The 21,718-nt window shown below is 30.8% G+C and overlaps 12 protein-coding genes across 12 annotated transcripts; 8 read left to right on the top strand and 4 right to left on the bottom strand.

Moving 5' to 3' along the window:
- Positions 1-629: 629 nt before the first annotated feature.
- Positions 630-3,455, top strand: CYK3 (Cyk3p; the record flags this gene model as incomplete). Its single annotated transcript, XM_004179250.1, has 1 exon — positions 630-3,455. One exon carries the CDS (start codon positions 630-632, stop codon positions 3,453-3,455), a length of 2,826 nt encoding a protein of 941 aa, XP_004179298.1.
- Positions 3,456-3,908: 453 nt separating this feature from the next.
- On the top strand, positions 3,909-5,105 carry TBLA0B09610 (uncharacterized protein; the record flags this gene model as incomplete). The annotated part of the gene is made up of 1 exon (XM_004179249.1): positions 3,909-5,105. One exon carries the CDS (start codon positions 3,909-3,911, stop codon positions 5,103-5,105), a length of 1,197 nt encoding a protein of 398 aa, XP_004179297.1.
- A 629-nt stretch (positions 5,106-5,734) lies between these two features.
- NUR1 (Nur1p) lies at positions 5,735-7,159 on the bottom strand (the record flags this gene model as incomplete). Its single annotated transcript, XM_004179248.1, has 1 exon — positions 5,735-7,159. One exon carries the CDS (start codon positions 7,157-7,159, stop codon positions 5,735-5,737), a length of 1,425 nt encoding a protein of 474 aa, XP_004179296.1.
- Positions 7,160-7,707: 548 nt separating this feature from the next.
- On the bottom strand, positions 7,708-8,631 carry KIN28 (TFIIH complex serine/threonine-protein kinase subunit KIN28; the record flags this gene model as incomplete). The annotated part of the gene is made up of 1 exon (XM_004179247.1): positions 7,708-8,631. One exon carries the CDS (start codon positions 8,629-8,631, stop codon positions 7,708-7,710), a length of 924 nt encoding a protein of 307 aa, XP_004179295.1.
- Positions 8,632-9,129: 498 nt separating this feature from the next.
- Positions 9,130-10,287, top strand: MRF1 (Mrf1p; the record flags this gene model as incomplete). The annotated part of the gene is made up of 1 exon (XM_004179246.1): positions 9,130-10,287. One exon carries the CDS (start codon positions 9,130-9,132, stop codon positions 10,285-10,287), a length of 1,158 nt encoding a protein of 385 aa, XP_004179294.1.
- Positions 10,288-10,937: 650 nt separating this feature from the next.
- Positions 10,938-13,295, top strand: TBLA0B09570 (putative lipase; the record flags this gene model as incomplete). The annotated part of the gene is made up of 1 exon (XM_004179245.1): positions 10,938-13,295. The coding sequence occupies one exon, from the start codon at positions 10,938-10,940 to the stop codon at positions 13,293-13,295; it is 2,358 nt and encodes a 785-aa protein (XP_004179293.1).
- Positions 13,296-13,648: 353 nt separating this feature from the next.
- On the top strand, positions 13,649-14,080 carry TMA17 (Tma17p; the record flags this gene model as incomplete). The annotated part of the gene is made up of 1 exon (XM_004179244.1): positions 13,649-14,080. One exon carries the CDS (start codon positions 13,649-13,651, stop codon positions 14,078-14,080), a length of 432 nt encoding a protein of 143 aa, XP_004179292.1.
- A 412-nt stretch (positions 14,081-14,492) lies between these two features.
- RRP42 (exosome non-catalytic core subunit RRP42) lies at positions 14,493-15,296 on the top strand (the record flags this gene model as incomplete). The annotated part of the gene is made up of 1 exon (XM_004179243.1): positions 14,493-15,296. One exon carries the CDS (start codon positions 14,493-14,495, stop codon positions 15,294-15,296), a length of 804 nt encoding a protein of 267 aa, XP_004179291.1.
- A 202-nt stretch (positions 15,297-15,498) lies between these two features.
- Positions 15,499-16,323, bottom strand: TBLA0B09540 (short-chain dehydrogenase/reductase; the record flags this gene model as incomplete). Its single annotated transcript, XM_004179242.2, has 1 exon — positions 15,499-16,323. The coding sequence occupies one exon, from the start codon at positions 16,321-16,323 to the stop codon at positions 15,499-15,501; it is 825 nt and encodes a 274-aa protein (XP_004179290.1).
- A 543-nt stretch (positions 16,324-16,866) lies between these two features.
- Positions 16,867-18,072, top strand: IWR1 (Iwr1p; the record flags this gene model as incomplete). The annotated part of the gene is made up of 1 exon (XM_004179241.1): positions 16,867-18,072. One exon carries the CDS (start codon positions 16,867-16,869, stop codon positions 18,070-18,072), a length of 1,206 nt encoding a protein of 401 aa, XP_004179289.1.
- A 348-nt stretch (positions 18,073-18,420) lies between these two features.
- Positions 18,421-18,996, top strand: RPL9A (60S ribosomal protein uL6; the record flags this gene model as incomplete). Its single annotated transcript, XM_004179240.1, has 1 exon — positions 18,421-18,996. The coding sequence occupies one exon, from the start codon at positions 18,421-18,423 to the stop codon at positions 18,994-18,996; it is 576 nt and encodes a 191-aa protein (XP_004179288.1).
- Positions 18,997-19,281: 285 nt separating this feature from the next.
- On the bottom strand, positions 19,282-21,660 carry NUP84 (Nup84p; the record flags this gene model as incomplete). The annotated part of the gene is made up of 1 exon (XM_004179239.1): positions 19,282-21,660. The coding sequence occupies one exon, from the start codon at positions 21,658-21,660 to the stop codon at positions 19,282-19,284; it is 2,379 nt and encodes a 792-aa protein (XP_004179287.1).
- Positions 21,661-21,718: the final 58 nt, after the last annotated feature.

Raw genomic sequence — 21,718 nt, 5'->3', positions numbered from 1 at the left:
GTTCTGTTCCTGGAAAATGCATGGCTGCGTCATTATTTTTTTTGGAAGTTTGATACGTTCGGGAATGCGGCCTGTTCGGGCATACGTCATGAAAATTTCCATGGCTGGTTAAACACTTGGCAAGCTGAATTCTTGTTTCGAAGAAAGTTTCAGACAAGATCTGGTGATAATTGAGTCCAGATCAATACTTAAACCAAGTATTTCAAGGTCGAGAAAGAACTGCGTTACTTTTCTTAGGTAGGCGTACTAATAAATTGTACGAGTTTTCCATATATATATATATATATAGAAACATATCAGTCAACAGCATAAGCGGTTATCCAATTCACGATCATTCAAGAGCGTGATATTTTATAAAAGCACATTCATCATCTAGAAAATTAAATACAAATAAGGTTCGGCAAACACTATTGTGAACGTCTCAGCATTACATTTAGCATTTTTCGTATTTTTTTTATTTCAGCATACTTTACTTTCGTTTCACTTTTGTTTCATTTTAATATATTTTTTTATTTTATTTATCTTTGGTTTTCATCATTTTAATAATATTTTTCACTCTCGTTTTCGTTTTTCCATTTGCTTTTTATCATAACAACTAATCATATAATCATACTATTGCATATCATATAATGACAAGTTTAGAGTTCGCCCCTTTAGCACCACCATTCAAAGTTAAAGCCAAATATGGTTGGTCAGGTCAAGCAAAAGGCGATCTAGGATTTCTTGAGGGGGACGTAATGGAGGTCACAAAGATCACTGGTGATTGGTATTATGGCCGTCTCTTAAGAAATAGAAAATGTTCGGGATATTTCCCCAATAATTTTGTTAAGATAGTAGAAGAAAGGTTGAATGAAACTTCTAATACTTCTACACCAACATCCTCTCATCCTAATAAAAAGAAGGACTCTAAAGTACCTAAACAGCAGGAGGCATCAAATAAGGTGGTAATACCGCCCATTCCTTCTAGATCAGTGGATCATTCTTCTACTAGAAGTAGTAGAAAGCCTACATCGGCCTCTACTACGAATGATCATTCTTTATATACTAACGGTAATAACTCTATACCAAATGTCACTACAAATAGCGTTCGACCTACAGGTCCTAAATACAAATCTTCTAGTGCAATGAAAACTGTTCATAATCATTATAATTATAGTAACTCAAATGATTTGCAAAACTTCTCTAATAATAATGTAAATTCAAATAGAATTCATCATTATACAGACCGTCGTAAAATGACTAGAACTCCATTAAATATAAAGACAAATTATTCGGATGATTCATTACCACCACTACCGCAAATTCCAAATTTTTCTTCAAGATTTGATGATAATAATAATAGTAATAGACATTACCCTTCACATGCACCAATTAATCCAATTCCGACGAAATCTTATTCCATGAATGATATTAGAACTTCTCGTTATAGAGATTCGGATTATTATAGAGATAATCAACAATTTTTTGATGGATATCAACCAACTAATAAATCAAATGAAAGCTTAGAATCTAATTCTTCAACTGGAATCTTTTCAAACTCAAAATATATGGAAAATTCTTTAACAAGTAGTGAAAATAGTTTTGCATTAATGAGCGATTTTAGTGCTACAAGCGCAGGCTCCTTAGCAAGACATAAATATGCTCAATCCTTTGCTGACTCGTTAGAAAGATCTCAAACAAGTAATAATATGCTGTTAGACCTATCGTTGAACACCACTTCTACTAATATTCCTTCAAATAGTTCTTCGAGTAAAATGGGTGGTTTATTAAGCAAATTTTTACCAAAAAGTAATAATAACAATAATGCTTCTAATAATAACAATGGCGATAATTCATTACCAGGTACACCAGTTACACCAGTAGGTGATTATCCAAGATTACCAGATTTAAGGAATTTAAATATTTCTCAAACTCATAATGAGGCTAGAGACTGGTTGAATGTTAAATCTCAAGTTAATAGATCGAGAACTTTAACAAAGTATGAAAAGCATCCAAGATACATGAGAGTCTTAGAACAAAACAGAGATTTGGTATTACATCCTCAAGATGCCATTTATAATGATTTAAATACAAATGAAGTAAAAGGTAATGATATTATCCCAGGCCAATTGACTTTAGATTTATTAGAAATGAATGTTGATTATGTTGATAAGATGACTAGGAAAAGATGTATCAAGGATGGTGCTATGCGAATTGATAATTGGTCTCAAACTACTTTCTCGGCCAGATATCCTACTGTTTTAGAAAAATTAAGAGGTATTTACATCTTTTGTACAGAAATGTTTGAATTAATTGATGATAATGGTGTGACAAATTTTACTCAAGAACCTCCAAATTTAGATCAAACTCTACATAAGAGATATTGTACACCGTATGAATTGACTTGGTTATTCAAAAAATTATCAAACTCATTAGGTATTACATGTGAAATTGTTATTGGGTTTTTAAAAACCCCTACTGCAAATAATTGGGAATTTAAATATAATCATTGTTGGTTAAGAGTCTTAGTTAATAAAGAATGGAGATTCATTGACGTAATTTTAGGTAATATAAGTAATCCGATTCATGAATTTGTTAATAATAAAAAAAGAATTAGAGCAGATGATTCATATTTTATGGTAGAACCTTTGGATTTTATTTATACTCATATTCCACCAAGAGAATTCGAGCAGCATATTGTTCCAAGCGTAGATCCATTATCAGCCATTTACCTACCCTTGGTTTTCCCAACTTTCTTCCAAAACAATATTAAATTGTATAAATTTAGTACCGCTTTATCGTTTTTAGAAGATTCTGAAGTTTATGAATGCTCTTTAGAGATTCCAAGCGATATCGAAGTATTTTCATCGGTTGTGGTTAAGACAGATAATCAAGAAAAAGAAATAGAATGTGGTAAGAAGGAATTAGCTTTGACTCAAATTAGGAGAAATAAAGCTGAAAGTGGTAGAAGAATAGTTGTTATAAAAGCTATATTACCACCAGGAATTACAGAGGGTATGTTATATATTCATTCTGGTCTAAGAGGCTCTCAGACGACTGTTGCTAATATACATCCTTTATCAATGATTATTCCATTATATCATAAGGGAGAAGATATGAATTTCGAATTTGTGGTAAGAAAACCGTGTGAAAGTGTTCGTAGAATTGAAACTTATATTGTTGAACCGCAAAATCGCTATATATATACAAATAATGATTATAATTTTGAAGTGATCCAGCATCCATACGACGGAATCTTATATGATGAAAGTTCCATAAATACAAATAGAAAACAATCAATGATAATAAAATCTCCTTCAGGTAAAACTTATGAGATGTTAAAGAATGATCCTCATTTTCCATTTGGCACATGGAAAGTAAATATTAAAATAAAAGAAGCAGGCATTTGGACAGCTTCTGTGGCTGCAGATTCGGGTACAGGTTATTGCGAATTTGCCGAATGGCTTTGTGTATGATATTAATCTAGTTGTCACTATATAATTTTATATACACCTACATAATTGCATCTCGTCAAAAAAAAAATTAGGCTTATCAATTATTGTATTAATAATTGAGTTCAATGTTTAAACCAGTTGGATTAGGTTTTGAAAGCTGTTTACTGAAAAATCTAAAGCCTTGGATCTAAACCTAAAAGAAGCTACCATTATTTGAGAGAAAGGTATTTTTTTCCTTTTTTCAGTTTCCTGTTTAGAAAGTTTCACATGCTCGGAGTTTTTACAGAATTTTTTCTCTAAATGTAGAATTTTCAAATTCTCATTTGTTAGTTAGTTCTTGGTAATCTAAAAATCAGATATAAAAAGACTAATGAAAAGTCGAATTTGATTACTGGAGATATCAAGTAGTACAAGAACATTACATATATATAAATTCGGTAATAAATCATAATAACTATTGCCAGTGAAAAAATAATGTCTGCTTCCATTACTCAGAATTCAAATATTTTAAAAAATAAGAGTGTTGGTTACTACAACAATTCAAGTCCCTTAAAATTTTTTTATTCGAATATTGACTTAACTAAAGATGTTAAGCCAAACGACGTTGTGGTTAAGGTTAAAGCAGCAGCCTTAAATCCTGTTGATGCTTTGTTATACTCATTGGCTAATCCGATTCCTGTTTTAAATAAATTTAATAATAAATTGAATATTTTCGGATGTGATTATGCTGGGGAAATTGTGGAGGTTGGCTCAAATATTCAGAAATTAAAAAATTATAAAGTTGGAGACCTAGTTAACGGTGTCCTTGGTGTAAATCCATTGCAATTAAGTAAACAAGGTAGTTTAACTTATTATTTAATTATTGACGTTTTGAAAAATAAAGAAAATATCTCAAAACTTTCCACTTTACCTTTAGATATTTCTAAAAATTTAGAATTTCATGATAAATTTGTTATTGCCTCTTCTTGGCCATTAGTATTTCAAACTGCATATTTAATGTTGTATGGTCATGGCCAAGTCCCATCCACTTTGAAGCCTGGTGCAACTATATTGGTCTTCGGGGCTGCTACAGCAGTTGGTAACGCATTGGTGCAAATTGCTAAAAATGAATTAAAAGTATCCAAAGTGGTAGGTACATGCTCATCATATTCAATTGAGAATAGAGATACTCAAATACACTCCGCCTTTGATCATTTGATTCCTTATGATGATCCTACTACATCTGTTAAAGATCATATTTTAGAATATATTAAAAAAGAATCTATTAATCATAACGGTAAATTCGATTTAATTGCTGACTGTGTTGGTTCATCCGATGTTGTTGATATTCCTGAACAAGTTTTAAATAATAATAAAACGTCTCATTATGCAACTTTGGTTGGTGATAATAAGTTTAACTATAATTCAGCTACATTAATTGATTTCATGAAACAATGGAAAATTGCTAAAAGAATTATACTAAGAAGGAAATGTTTAAATAATTATTCTTATTCCCTTGACATGTTACGTGGTAAAGAGGATGCTATGATTTTGGCAAATAAAATGATTTCTCAGGGAACTTATATTCCTAGAATTGATTCTGTTTATGATTTAGATAATTTTCAAGCAGCAGTTACAAGACTTTCATCCAGCAAGGCCAAAGGTAAAGTCGTAATTACTATTGATGATTGACTTTCATAATAATACTTTCATACATGTTTGGATATTGAAAGTCATTTTTTATCGTATTTGTAACATTCATCTTAGTCAAATTAGTCAAATTCTAGACATTTCTAAATAAAAATATTATTTAATATACTATCATTATCTATGTTTTACATTAATGCCAATAATTCTAGCATATAATATATAGTATTATATGTATAAGCTCATGATCTATAGGAAATGAATGATACACCTAGTACTGTATGGTAATGCTTTTTGAAAGTCTCCACTATCCGAAACTAAGACTTGAGTAAATTATTATATTATTCAAGCTTTATTGAAATTGTAAATCTGAAGGACAGTTTTAATAAACAAAAATCTAACAAAAATTATTTGTAAATAGATTTAATTTTTGATCAAGCGTTTGTGATCTTCAGTTTATAATGCAAAAATTTATTTAAGATCTCCACTGTGTGGTATGAAACAATTTCTTCAAACTTAAAACAAGTATCATATTATTTTAAAAATGGCATTATAGTTTTGAGATTTATAGTAAAATGAAGCCATAGTTGATATTTAATAAAATATAGTCCAATATTGTTATTATTATTATTAATTAAGACTTCATATGTATTAGTTAGTTTATTTTTTTAAGGTTAGCGTCTACTATTCCATTTATAAGGAGAATTTCTTCTAGAATAGAAAGAATGATAATACATATCCATTGGTGGTACTCGAATAATATTATGTGGTAAAGATGGAATAACTGTATTATCACTACTTGATGTGCCAGAATAATCAGGCATATAACGAAGTTCTTCAAATTGATCAGTTCTTTTATCGAACGATTCATAATGTGCTCTACCATTTAGATCATGTCTTTTAAATATATTATTATTATTTCCAATAGCATTATTAGAATCAATGAATTCAACGTAGCCCCCTCCAGGATAAGAAGAAGTATCCAACTTTACATTTTGTGAAAGTCTGGCAGTTGGTTGTTTAGTCTTCATACTATATTCATTCATCATTTCCCTATATAGCATTTGCTCATCAATAATTCGATTTTCGTATTTAATTTCAATTAGGTAGTAAATTAGTATTTGATTTGCAACTAACCAAAATATTGTAAGGAACGAAATATCATTAGAATTTAATAATAATAATACACTCGTAGGTGAATAACTAACAAACAATTTCCTAATAAAAGTATTTGGTAACCATTTACTTAATTCGTAATACGTTTCATCATTTAAAATAGTCTTTTTAGTCGGTTGATAACTATTCTTTGTTTTCAGATCATTTTCTTTATTAAAAAAATAGTATTTTAGTATCCTGAAGAATGAAAGATTTAAAACATCTTCATTATATATAATTTCTAGATCTTTTTTATTCTTTTTGACGATGCTTAAAGTATTCGTCGGTCTCTTGGTTGTATAAAATAAAGAGTATCTTCTATAATATCCATTTAAGAATTGGTAAGAAATGACAATGTTGATAAATATTAATAAGACTACTAATGAATTACAAAAATTATTAATCCATTTAATCAATTTAATAAACATTGAATCTTCGTCATTAGGCCTACCGTAATATGCCGAAGACGTATCGATCATTGAAAAAACATCAGTGTCAAATTGATCTTTATAATAATTAAAAGTTTCTGAATCATTCAGGTTAAAGATTTGTGAAGATCTATATCTATAAATTTTATTATAACTAGGTCGTATGAAATTTTCTTGAATAAATTTGACGACGAAGAATAGGCACAATAATGAATACCCGATAGGATTAGCAAATCTATTGGCAATGTCTTCCCAATCAATAAGTTCAAAGCTTTCATTAATGGAGATCTGTATATCATGATACCTTGTATGTAATCTTTTAAGGATATTCCAACGAGAAGTTGGTTCGCCCTTAGTGCAATCATCATTGCTATCTGTGCATGTATCAGACGACCCAGAATTGCTTCCTTTGTAGTAGTTGTATCTAAATCGTTTATTTATGAAATCTTTATTATTTTCCTGCTTAAATTCTTCTCCTGCATCTAGTCTATTCCAAATAGATGATCTTACAGTCATTAGAAAATCACGATAAAGCACACCGACTTGGTATTTTAATTTTAGATGAGTCCCAATCTAAAATGGTCGATATTAGTATAAAACTATGTTTTCTTGCTTTAAATACGTCATCAGGTAAAGCAGTTAAGGAAATTCCGTTTGTTTTCTATTTGATCTCGAAGGGAATGTTTAAAATGCCAAATTTTTATTTTTAGGAAATAATAGATTTAGTGTACACTAAACAAGAACGCGCTATTTAAAAGGATTAATTTATTACATATTTGATATCAAGTAGAGATCATTTAAGTAAATAAATGTTAGATGATTAAAATGCGGATATATACTTATTTACTAGTTCCAGTTGTTTCATAAGATATGCAATACAAAAGTGTCTATTAGTATAAATGAAAGGAGCCACCTTACTCACCAACTAGTATGTAATATAATATAATTCGACTGTATCAACATGTACATATAGATCTTCAGTTGATACTGGTATTAGATTAAATGAGGGGGGTGGGGGTAGATGGAGTACGATTAAGCAGATAACGATCGCTAGCTCGATCTTATCAATCGTTCGATATATTAGCTAAGCTTGCAAATAATGCGGGATCACTAGGTTCTGGTAGTTCTTTAAAATATTCACTCTCCAGGCACTGGATAGCGCTCCATCTTTTAAATGGGTTCATCATCAACATTCCAATCATTAAATCCAGAGCTCGTTCGCTTGCTGCTATAAACCTTTTTCTTAACTCGTCTCTTGATGGTGGAGGATAAATTTGCAACTTATTGTAAGTGGAAAATGAAGAGACTTGTGGCCAATCTCTATCAGTTGGCGTTCCAAGAGCCCTAAATGTAACATCAATTTGATCTATATCATCACGGCCTGGTAAATATGGAATTCTTAGCATTAACTCTGCGAAAATAATCCCAACTGACCAAATATCGACAGCAGTCGTATAATGTTTGGCACCAAATAAAAGTTCAGGGGCTCTGTACCAACGAGTAACAACATTAGAGGTTAGCATTTCATGAGCTGCTGGAATGGCTCTTGCCAACCCAAAATCGGCTAGTTTAATAATCCCATTAGGAGATATTAATAAATTATTTGGTTTTAGATCTCTATGTAATATGAAATTACGATGGCAATGATGAACTCCACGTAGAGTCATTAAAATCCATGACTTGATATCAGATGGAGAAAATATTATTGAATTATCCTTAATTATTCTTTCTAAATCAGTTGGTAGAAATTCTAATACTAGATTTAAATTATCGTATGCCATGAAAATATCCACCAATTCAATGATATTTTCATGCCGTAACTCTTGTAAATATTTTACTTCTCTAATAGCAGACATATCTAGACCATCTTTGAATTCAGATGTCTTAATTTCCTTAATAGCGATTCTTCTATTAGTAGACTGTTTCGTACCCAAATAAACCACAGCATAAGTACCTTCACCAACTTTTTTTTCTTTGCTATATTCCATTTAATCTTTGTCTGCCAGTTGGTCTATAAAAATTTTTAAAAGTTAACAATATTTCTAGACATTAGTTGTGGCTATGTATATATTAATAATTTTTTTTTTTTCATTACAAAAAATATGAACTCACTCATTAACAGATTCTTTAAATAATAAGCTAGTAAATCTGAAAATTAAGGCATAGTGTGGTGTAAGGATGTTATAATTTTAGAAATGTATCTCATATTTTTTTAATAATCGTATTTAGAAAATGTGGATAATTGGGCTAAAATGTTGAATTTTAATTAATTAGTCAAAAATAGCCATATTCCTACAGTTCATAGATTTTCAAGCATATTTAACTAGTTCATACTGTTGAAAGGTTCTACAACTAAAAGAACTCCGACGGATTTAAAGTCTTTATTAACCGAATAGTGTTAAAAAAACAGGCTTCAGATTCTAAAGATCTGTCAACTAAGACAATATATCATTAAAGCATAGAGTATTATATGATTACGAATTATTATGTATAAGTATCTAAGCAAAAACTCCTATCTTAGAACTTATACTAGATTGATAAGATATCAACATAACTTATCATCATTTCAAAACTATAAGATTCATCCCAGGTTGCTTACATTAGCAGAGGAAAAATGCCACAATGAATCTGATAATATTAGTTCAATGTCTAATACCCAGATGCCTAAAATTAATTTCGTTCAATTAAAATATTTAACGAACGCATACAAAACACAATTGCAGGAGCTTCGGGAGCTAAAGGATATAATTGGTAATGAGCCCTCACTTGCGGATGATGCTATAATCGAATATGAACAATTAATGCAACAGTTTCAGCATACTTCAGATAGTTTGCTTCACGCACTTATACCAGAAGATACAACGTCATCCAGGCCTTGTCTCTTAGAAATACGGCCAGGAGTTGGTGGTATAGAAGCTCAGTTATTTGCTGGGGAGTTATTGGAAATGTATTGTGGTTATGCTGTAAAACACAATTGGAAGTATCATATTGCTGAAAAAAATACGAACGAAATGGGAAACATAACTTGGGCTGTACTTAAGATTGATCAACCAAATTCGTTTGGTAAAATGAAATATGAAGCGGGGGTCCACAGAGTTCAAAGAATTCCAGCAAGTGAAAGTAAAGGTAGAACACATACATCAACTGCAGCTATAGTTGTTAGACCAATCATTAAAGAGTTATATAATAAAAATGCCTCTTCTTTGGTTAAGTTAAATGATGTAAGAGTAGATGTAATGAGAGCTAGAGGTAAAGGAGGGCAGCATGTTAATACTACTGATTCAGCGGTTCGTTTAACTCATCTACCAACTGGTATAACAGTTTCAATGCAGGATGAAAGATCTCAAAATCGAAATAAAGCAAGAGCATTTGAAATATTAGAGCAACGTCTCCAGGAAAGAGAGATAAGCGCAAAAAAGCAAGATCTAAGAGATACTAGAAAAAGTCAAGTTCCGACAATAGAACGTTCTGAAAAGATTCGTACTTATAATTTCCATCAGAATCGAGTAACAGATCATAGATGCAACTTTCAAACTCATGATTTAGATAATGTAATGACAGGTGAATCTTTGGATAAATTGATAGAAGCTATGGAAAAATATGAATTGGATCAAAAAATTTCAGACTTGATTGGACATATATAAACAAAAGGTTTTAACTATAATGTATTTGACATTAATATTCGTAATTTTTTAATTTCTTCATTGTAAATAGCAAACATATTTTAAGAACGTGTACTTTTAAAAAAGCATATACTTTGGCTCAAATGAGCTTTGTTAGCATTTGCTTTTAACTAAATAAAACAAAATTTCAATAGAGTTGATGCTGTACCATATATATTTATTAATATATAAAAGTTGCCATTTTTTTTATCGATTCCAATATTTTAGAAACTCCGAAATAGTGCAATATTATCAAAATTTGAGATATTTCTTAAGTTGAGAAATAACGCTAATGATAGCCAAAAAATCAGATAAAAGTTGATAATAATCCTTCGTTTTATAAGTGTAGCCTCAGACATACAACAAAACCTTTCGAGAATATTATGGGATTCCTTCTTAGCTATACACAATACATCTACTTATAGAAATAATTTGTGGCACATTCGGTATCGCCTTATTTGAAAAACTCGTATAATTAGCTAAATTTAAACTTAACCAACAAAAATGTATAAACAAAAAAAGCCCAAGAAAATGCATGAAGGAAATAGGGCCTAAATACATCCATTTATATAAATACATTATTCATAGCTGATATTGATTGAGCTCGAATCAGAGTTCGTTTCATATTTACAATGAAAGACAAAGCAGATAAAGATCTTCTATTCTATTATAAATCTTCTTTAAAAATTGGTGAAGCTGAAAGATACATCATTACTTATAATTTATATGAAGGAGATGAGATTCCCCTGGATATTACCTTGAGTTCACTGTGGATGAAATTAAAGAATTTAGAGCCACTGCCCCATAGGATGGCGTACTTAATGGGTCCGTTTACCTTATATTGTGACCTTCGATTAGCAGATTATTCTCACAATAAAAAAATTATATCATCTATTGACAAGCCAAAATTTATCTCTAACCTACAACCTCAGCAGAGTAATATTTGTGAATTATCTGTGCATACGATTGAAAAAAAAATAGTTTGGATTGTCGATATAGTAAGTCAAATATTATTTACTACCAATAGCACAACATGTTTTGAAATTCTATTAGGTGATTCCAAAGACTCATTAAACAATGCCAATTTTTCCAAACAACCGGTACTATCAAGTTCAGCAAATGTTTTTGTTACAAGATTAACTTCTTTAGATTTGTGGAATTTACCTCAACAATTAAGCGTTCAATTAACCTCTAATAACAAAAATCAATTGTCTAATTCAATAACAGTGCCTTCGAAGTCGAAAAAAAAGCATCTGATTGTATTAACACACGGTTTACATTCGAATGTTCCTACAGATATGTCATATATAATGGAACAACTTTATTCAACACAAAAGAATTTCCCAAATGAACAATTGATCGTAAAAGGCTATTCTAATAATGTTTGTCAGACTGAAAAAGGAATTAAATTTCTTGGCACAAATGTTGCCAAGGCAATTATTAACGACTGGTATGATGAAGATGTTGTGAAAATTTCATTTATTGGCCATTCTCTTGGTGGGTTAGTCCAAACATTTACAATTGCATATATTTCTGTCATGTATCCCTGGTTTTTTGAAAAGGTTGAGCCAATTAATTTTATTACATTAGCATCACCGTTATTGGGTATATTAACTGATAATCCTCAATATATTAATTTTTTTTTGTCATATGGTGTTATTGGTAAAACAGGACAAGAATTGAGTCTTGAAAATGATCCGATAATGAACTCCCCGTTAATATATTTATTATCTGGTGAACCTGTTAAAAAGATCTTGAAACTATTTAAAAGGCGTACCATTTACGCAAATGCAATTAATGATGGTATCGTACCGTTATACACTGCATCTTTATTGTTTTTAGATTATGATGATATTTTAAGGAATTTAAGAAAGTTGGAAAATACTTCTGATCTTACTATTAATGATAAGAATTGGAATGGTAACCCTACTATAAATGGAAGCCCGAATTCTGTAAATTCTACTATGTCACAACCGTTATTTAAAATATTACGTCACCAATCTCTAGAATGTGGAGTATATTTTTCCGCACAGCAATCAAATCTAAGAACTACATCAGTACCAGAAGTACCAGATCAGCATGATATATGCGGATCAAATAGTGCAACAGCTTCTGGTGGTAATGAAGAACAAACCTTGTCTCAATCAAATGAATTCCCGCCTAAGACACCCATAAAATCTGCATCAACTTCTAATTTACCTTCAAAATTAACTAAATCCTCAATTCCTAAGATATCTTTTTTCGAATCAGCAGCCAGTGTATTGATGCCACCCATCCCTGAAAATAGTTATATATCAGATCCTAATTCAAGGTCCAGTATTATATTGCATGATAAAATATATACCGATGAGGATATTCCACCGTTAGATGACAATGAATATGGTGATAGTGTTTACAATGGGAGTAGCAACATACTACTAAGAGCATTCAAGATCTCGTCTACTATCAATGGGAATAGAAATACAAAAGAACAAAAACTGGAAGAAAATATTGCTCGAAGATGGCATGAAGGATTATCATGGCGTAAAGTAATCGTAGCATTGAAGCCAGACGCACATAATAACATACTTGTACGAAGAAGATTTCCAAACGCATATGGATGGCCTGTGATTGATCATCTCATACAAGCCCATTTCGATGGGTCATCTACAACCTTGGAACAAGATAGCTCACAATTGAATGCAATTATCAACACTGCTCAGAACACTCCATCCTCTAAGAAGCATGGGATAGAGCCTAACAAGAAATATGCCTGGATCACACGCCAGGAAAATCCCAGCATGTTTGATGAAGGTCCTACAGGTATGATCTCTACCGTAGGTGAGATGCTTGAATCTATGAAAAAGAAATCACAGAGACAAATGTCATCTCAGGGCAACTCTATTCATGCTGAATCTCAACCAAATGGAATAAACGAGATAAGCGAACTAGATGAACTGGATCAAATAGATTACCCCAACTTGGCAAACTTATCTTTTGGTAACATATGAGTTTTGTGAGGTATCAATCTTATATTATCTTTTTTGATGAAACATTTTAAGCATAATTTTGTGACGTGTATTTTGTGACGACGATCATACTAATTCTGAAGCGAGTATTTTTATGGCTAGCTAAGCGAGGGCAAAATTAAGAAAAATGAAAAAAAAAGGCACTGAGCGGAGTGGAGTGGTGTTATTATTAGGTTAAATGAGGTCAAACAGGGATAGGGATAATTGGAGAATATATTGGATATCGAGATAGATAAAAAAAGCACGAATTGTGTAGTTACATTATAAGGAATGGTCTAAAAATAATTGCAAAAACTCCCACAGAAAGCACATTCAAACAAGAAATCACAGTAACAATGAGTACAGCTGGAGGTATTAGAAAACCTGTCCGTATTGAGGACTTTCAATTGGCCATCAAGGAGATGGCTTCTTCTGAGCTAGTCAACATACGTCATGAGATTGAAAACAGCATTAGGCATTTGAAAGGGTCTAACACCAGGTTGGAGCAATATATAAAGAAACTGCAAGGTCAAGAGATAATAGATGAATCGATGGGGGATGAACGTTTGGAAGAATTGGATGAAAATGACATAAAACTGTTTGAAGAATCCATTCGGGAAAACCAGATGGTTCTGGCAAATTATGATGATAGGATCACGGCTATAGATCAAGAATTTGATCGTCGTAATGCAAAGGACGTCCCTGCTCCATCGACGGAGAATGTTGCAAAAGCCGCCGATACTGCATCCGATAATGTTCAACAAATACCAAACACAATATATCTTTAGAAAGATAATTTTTTAGCCTGATAATTTATGCTTTCCTCACTTCATTACTTAACATAACTTGCAATACTTTTTCGTTTCGATAAAAAAAATTGTTATTTTTTCCTTTGTCTTATTTTCTTTATTTAAATTATATTAATAGCCATTTTTATATGAGATTTATATCATACTGTTTAATATTCAGTCTACAAATTAATACTAATTAGATACATATTTCTGTTATGGACTTAATTAGACTATTTGTGACACTGTTTTTTTTCGTGTCATTTTTCCCTTTTCATCAACTGATGAGTTCCGAAATTTTTAAATGTTGAAATATTAAATACTATTATAACAATTATTTTAACTATTTTTCAAAGTAATTTCGTTAGAAATGGTTAAAATAGTTTAATATTTTAACTATCTCGAACCAGGCATGTCTCTATCAGTAACAGAAAAATCATATTTATACAATTCTTTATCTTCCAGCCCTTCGGTTAGACCAGATGGCAGATTAGATTACCAATTTAGAGCTATAGAAATTACCACTGATTTCTTAACAAGTTCCAACGGTTCTTCAAGAATTATTGCAAGTGATGGTAGCGAATGTATTGTCAGCATTAAATCAAAAGTCATTGATCATACCGTTCTACAGCCAGATGATAGTTTGGTTGAAGTTACTTTAGATATATCTGGTCAAAGAGATGATTCACCCATGGTCGAATCTATCTCATCCTTATTAAGAGAAGTTTATTCTAAAACAATTGATAAGAAGAGTTTAACCCTAACAACAAAATATAGCTTTAAATTATACATTGATGTCCTTGTGATATCTACATATTCAAACCCCATTTCTTTGATATCAATGGCAATTTTTTCTGCTTTAAATTCTACTTATCTACCGAAATTGGTTTCGTCATTTGATGATATTGAAGTAGAAGAATTACCAACTTTTCATGATTACGATATGATTAAATTTGATGTCAATCCACCTTTAATATTTCTCGTGATAATAGTGGGAAATAACGTTTTCATTGATCCAGCTTTAAACGAAAGTGAAATTGCAAATAATTCTTTGATAATAACTTGGAATGATAATAAAATTTCTCCACCTATTCGTTCACTTGCTCTAAACGATACTTATTGTGAAGGTTTTAAGCCGCAACTTCTACAAAGATCAATGGAGTTGGTGGAAAAATGTGCCAATGGTATAACAGCCATGTTACAAGATGATAAATAGTCTAAAAAAGATAGTAAAAAATGAAAGAGAGGAAGAAACTTTACGAACTTTAGTTAATTCAAATTTTTCTATAAGCTAATTAGTTTCATAATATATATATATACCGTTGTATATTATTTACCGGTTATACCATATAACAATGCATGCGTGATCTGTTTTTTTGTTTTATATTTTATTTTTGCAAATTGGTATCCGGTCATTATTAAACTGCTGTAGCTCGATCCATTCTGCTTAATTTCTTTAATAACCAGCTGTATCTCCAATTTAAATTTTTCTTAAAAATTGGTATGAGTCTTGTATAATATGGCATGCTAATTATTTTGAAATTGTTACTGGTGATTATAGTTGATACAATTTTATTAGCCAATCTTCTTGGATCTACATCTGGCGCAAATATCATTGAAGGTGTTGTCACATTTTCAAACATTGTAGTATTAATTTTTCCTGGTAAAACCAATAAGGTTTCCACTTTATTATCTCGTTGGAATGGAAAAAAATTTTTACCAATCCTCATTTCAATCTGTTTACCAATGGAATTATGGAAAGAAATTAGTCCACCTTTGGAAGCACCATACGCAGTTACTCCTGTCGGTGTAATTAACCCAAGTATTGAAGCAATATTAACAACACAACCTCTTCTTTGATTTAGAATATCTGGCAGAAAGTATTTTACCAATAATATTGGCGCAATTAAATTTATATCAATTATTTTTTGTAATTGTTCATCTGGTGTATTAGCTAACCTTTCAATATAAACAATTCCTGCATTATTGATTATTATATTAATTGAATTGTGATAAGTTTCAACAATTTTTTTCAATTTTTTTATTTCTGACTCTTGAGAAACATCAATTTTGTAATAGTATAATTTTCCATCTTCTGCTGAATTTAAAAGGTTTGGCGGAGGGGCAGTTATATCAACAATGATGATAATTAAATTTTCTAATAATAATCTCTTCACGATTTCAAGCCCTAATCCATTCGAACCTCCTGTAACAAGTACTGTATCATTTTTTTTAATTTGCATAGTTTTTGATATTGGCCTGTTTTTTTCTTTTATTTAACTAATATTTTAAGAATAATCGAATTTTTATCCTTATTATATTTACACTTTTGTGACATCTACTCAAAATTCTACATATTTATTCAAATGTTAAAAAATTTCACAAATATTTTAAATTTAAAATTAAAATACCCTATATTCATAAATATTCTAACAGCTTATACCCTTACTTTGTTCTTTAATGTTTATCTCATCAAAAATGATTTATTACCAAAAGTATCACGTGCCTTACAGTGTTTTTTTCTTGAACCGCCAATTATTGGTATGCATGCATTTTTCTTATATTTTAAAATCTCCAGATATTAGAACCCTTTAGCAAAAAATTTACATTCTTCCTTTAATTTAATCTTAGTTATCACCTATTTGAATAACAAAGCTGCAATAATAATTGAGTTACATATATAACTATACTAAAAATACACTACAACAAGCCACTGCAAATTCATAAAGGTATAATTAATTGAAGTTGGCTGAATTTGAATTAAAAAAAAATAATTCATAAATAGGATGACAGATATATCAACTCCTGCATTTATAAGAGTCAAGAGAAGGAGGAATGAAGATTCGGTAAATACTTTACTGGTAGACGATGAAAATAGTGAAACTGATATTGAGAATGAAAGAAAGATAAAAAGAGGGAGGTTTGTGTTCAAATTAACAAAAACAGTAGAATCTGATGCTTATCAATCTTCTAGAGAGAACTCTTCTACTCCATTGTTAAAATTATCAGATGCACAAAATAAACAATTTATCTTGGAGCAGCAGAAAAAGAGACGTCGTGAATCAGATGCAGAGGAAGAGCTTGCAACCTTAAAAAAAAATACTGAAAACTCAACAGTACAGTCAGATTCTCATTGTAAAGACCTTCCATTAGAAATTAGTAATATGGTCAATGATTATTTGAAACTGAATAAACAAAAAGAAGAGGATATTAATGGCACTATTGAAAAAAGAAAGCGTAGCAAAAAACATTTTAAAGGATCTGCAGCCAAAGTTGCGTCATTACCAAGTTTAGATTATGTTTATGACATTTATAAATTGGAACCTGTCAATGAAACTACTGATATTTCAAGCTTAAAAGGATCTGTTGGCAGTGTCCGAATTGTTAAGGTAGATACAGATTTAATACATGATGAAATTGATAATTCAGAAGCAGAATTAAGGTCTGATGACGAAGATTCAAACGAAGAAAACTACTATAGAAATGATTACCCTGAAGATGAAGATGATGATAGATCTATTTTATTGGGCTCTGAAGGTGAAGAACTTGCTGCCACTGAAACGGATAAATGTGCTAAGCAATATGAACTAGAAAATATGTATTTGAAAGAAAAATCCAAGGATGATAATTCTCACAAGGACCTTAACGTAGCTTATACTAATAGTACCAATGAATATTCTAAACTTTTCAGAAGATTAGAGGGAAGTGATGATATCTTGGAAACTTTAAAGAACCATAATCATAACATCGTTGATTTAGATGCTAGGGATGCTGATTATGCGGAATACAACGAAGATGACTATTATGAAGAAGATCAATGGCTTCAGGATGAGGACACAAATATGGAAAATTCACAAGATGAAACTGGGAGAGAAGATGATGAAACATTTGAACGCCATCAATTTTTTCAAACAGATAAGGAAGATCCTATGGCAGTTCATCGTGATAAGATATTTGGCAGATTGCAGAAGATGATAGACAAACGATCTTAGAAAATTAATATACTCTCTTATACTAAACTCTTCGAAAAAAAAGGTATTTAAGGTAAATGATAACTCCCTTACTGTACTATAATATTTTCCGGACTGCTCAAGGATTCCAAATGTCTGGGTGTTCCATTATCTCGCTTTTTTTTCTATTTATTTGTTTTTCAGCCATTTTTTTCTCGGAGGTTTTCGATATCACGATCCGTGAAAATTAACTAACAAATTGTTGAAAGTGGTTAATGAATAGATACTAGTGAAAAATATCGATATACCTCTTGATATAGGTAAAAAGATGTGAATTCTAGATTTCGAGGGTTATTTAGGACCATTTAGAGGATCACAGCGACATTAACAATGAAGTACATCCAAACTGAACAAAGCATCAGCATCCCAGAAGGTGTTACCGTTGCCATCAAAGCCAGAGTTATCAAGGTTACTGGTCCAAGAGGTACTTTAGTTAAGAACTTGAAGCATATTGATGTTACCTTCACCAAGGTTGATAAAAGTTTAATCAAGGTCACTGTCCACAACGGTGACAGAAAGCATGTTGCTGCTTTGAGAACTGTTAAATCTTTAGTTGACAACTTGATCACTGGTGTCACTAAGGGTTACAAGTACAAGATGAGATACGTTTATGCGCATTTCCCAATCAACGTTAATGTCGTTGAAAAGGAAGGTCAAAAATTCATTGAAATCAGAAACTTCTTGGGTGACAAGAAGGTCAGATTAGTTCCAATCAGAAAGGGTGTTACCATTGAATTCTCTACCAATGTTAAGGACGAAATGGTCTTGTCTGGTAACTCTGTTGAAGATGTCTCTCAAAACGCTGCTGATGTTCAACAAATCTGTCGTGTCAGAAACAAGGATATCAGAAAGTTTTTGGATGGTATCTACGTTTCCGCTAAGGGTAACATTGTTGAAGACTTATAAGCAATGCAAAATTTACATTTAATTATCCATTCTATTGAATCACGTTTCCCTATATAATTTTTTTATGTAAGTTTTTATTCTTATAATACAACACAATAACATTTCTAAAATAAAAGTATAACGAGTGACTAGCCCCGTCTAATATTACAGTTTTATTTACTTAAAAGTTCTCTTGATATACTACTTAGTAACTATTGAATTACAGATGTAAAAATTAGAACATTTGTACATAGAATTAATGCCAAACGTTCGCATGGTGTCTCTTACTTTATCTAGTAATACTCATTAATCCACTAAAGTTGCAGTATGTGCAATTAATTGTAAATATTCCTTTAATTTCCCGCAAGATTGAAATAGTAAATATATCTTGTCCGTTTCATTGGCTACAATAGTGGTATATTTTAATGCATCTTTAGTCAATAAACTGATATTTAATAATCTTGAAGCTTCGATTAATCCTTTATGCAATTCAATAATTAAGTATGGAATATACAATGCACGAATTTCATATAATATTGAAAAATCATCTTTAGATATTCTCTTATTTTTCACATTCAATTCATCAGTTAATTCAACCAAGAATATCTTAACTAAATTAGTTGTCTTTTCGGAATATTCTTGTAATTTTTGAATAGATGTCGGTATATTCGATTGAGGGTTCAATGATTGTACAGTCTTTTTCCATTCTTCATATCTCTTAAATGCCTCAGTTAAAGATTGATATTGCATTATTTCTTTAATCTTTAAGTCAGTTTCATTACTATCATCATGATATTTTCCTTTGTTATCATTTATACTATTGTGTAAAGCATTTGTATTATTATTCGTCATAATTTTTTCTAATTCATAATTTTTTATTATATTTGGCAGATCTATATTATTATAACAATATTCCAATGATTTAGTCTTCCCATTTAGTAAAAATCTTCTAGATAACGCTATTATTGAATCAATTGAATCCCCATATAACTCACCGTCAATTAGCCACGAAATACCAAATATTAAATGCTTATCTATCTCATCAACATTGAAGTTAATATTAATGGACTCATTTGGAACATAATTTATTTGAGTTTCAAGAAATATTCTTTCAGCAGTCCTCCTTAGAATATTGGCAGTAGGTAATTTTAAAAAGTTGGATAATTTAATTTGTTCAGTTCTGATTAATGGATCTTCGATGGTAGATAGCAAAATAGAATATGATTCTAAGATAACTTCATCATCCAAGAAACTAACGTAAATTGGTAAAGTATCATACAGTTTATGCATTCTTAATAAAGAAACGTATGTTGTAATCAATTTAGATTTATCTTGATTCGGAATTGAATTAGGTTTAATACAATCTAATATTATAGTCAAATGGGCCAAGATTCTCAATAAATATGGCTCATTAATTAGTTCATTATCATTATCGATGCCATTAATTATATTAGCAAGCATAATAATGGAGGAATGAACAACGGATGGCGTAGTATCTAAAATAACTGAAGCCATTAGAATTCTAATTGGGTGTTCACTATCTTTTGGATGTCTTAAAGATATTAGATTTAATATATCATTAATGGGAATAGGGATATTTGGTAATGCTAAAATTAATTCTGTAGTATCAATCTTCGAATTTGAAATTAGATAATTCTCGACACTAATTTGTAAATTTTGATTCAAATATAGGATTAAATGTGATTCCCAATCTAATTCTTCTAAAATTTCAGTGAAAACTGATTCATCAAAGTCTGGCAAAGTACCTGATAGATAATTATATATTATTCTCTCATATTTGTCTAAGGATTTATTGGTAGAGAGAGAAAAAACTGTTCTTCTCCATAAGGCATGCTTCTGAATTCCGCTTTGTTTAATTGAACCAGAAGTATTTGGGAAATCAATAGCAGGATTTGAATATTCCTTCAACCCGCATAAAATCATAGCTAATGTGATATTTTCTGATAAGTTACACTCTTCGATTGCTAGGTCAATTTTACCTGATAATAGTAATTCAAAAATGTATTTATAGAAAATAGAATCATCTAATCTATCTTTAATGTCTATTCCGGATTCTGGATTACGTAGAGGTTCATCTAAATCAGAACTTTTCAGAGTCCCAGATATCATAGAACTGGACCATTTTGTAACCGGTAGATTTAATGGTCGTTCCTTTTGTTGTCTATTGCTTTGTAACCAAACAATAATAATCCAAATTTCATACAGTTCTCTGTTTGATTGTAATAAATCTCTTTCAAATATAGCACTAGAATTATAAGGCTTTGTTTCAATCCGATCTTCGAAGTTGGTAGAACCCATAGTGATATCAACACGTTCATCTTCCATATTACTATTGCTACTGTCGGATTGAAGTTCATTAATAATTTGGTTGTAGTTCTCTGATGTTCTGAATGAAGTTAACAATTCCAATAAATGCCAAAATTTAGCTTCTAGTTGCCAATCTTCAAATGAAGCTTTTGTGCAAACGTCATTCAATCCATCGGTTAAACTTAGAGCAGTCTCACCTGCAATTGATCTAAAATCTTTTATCACATCTATAGGATCAACATCTTCATGGTTTACGACTCTTCCTATTTGGAAATCTTGCAAAGATTTTGCAAAACTAGCTAAGTATTCAGGAACTGGCTTTTCCTGATCTATTATTTGTCCCAAATTAAATGACATTACAGTGGTTAATATTTCGCCTACAATATTTAATACTGTCAGTTGCCGATACTATATG

Source organism: Henningerozyma blattae, chromosome 2 (genome assembly GCF_000315915.1).
Source record: "Henningerozyma blattae CBS 6284 chromosome 2, complete genome".
In the NCBI taxonomy this organism is placed as follows: Eukaryota; Fungi; Ascomycota; class Saccharomycetes; order Saccharomycetales; family Saccharomycetaceae; genus Henningerozyma; species Henningerozyma blattae.
The sequence above is the reverse complement of the archived record's forward strand: the minus strand, read 5'-3'. Positions and strand labels throughout refer to the sequence as shown.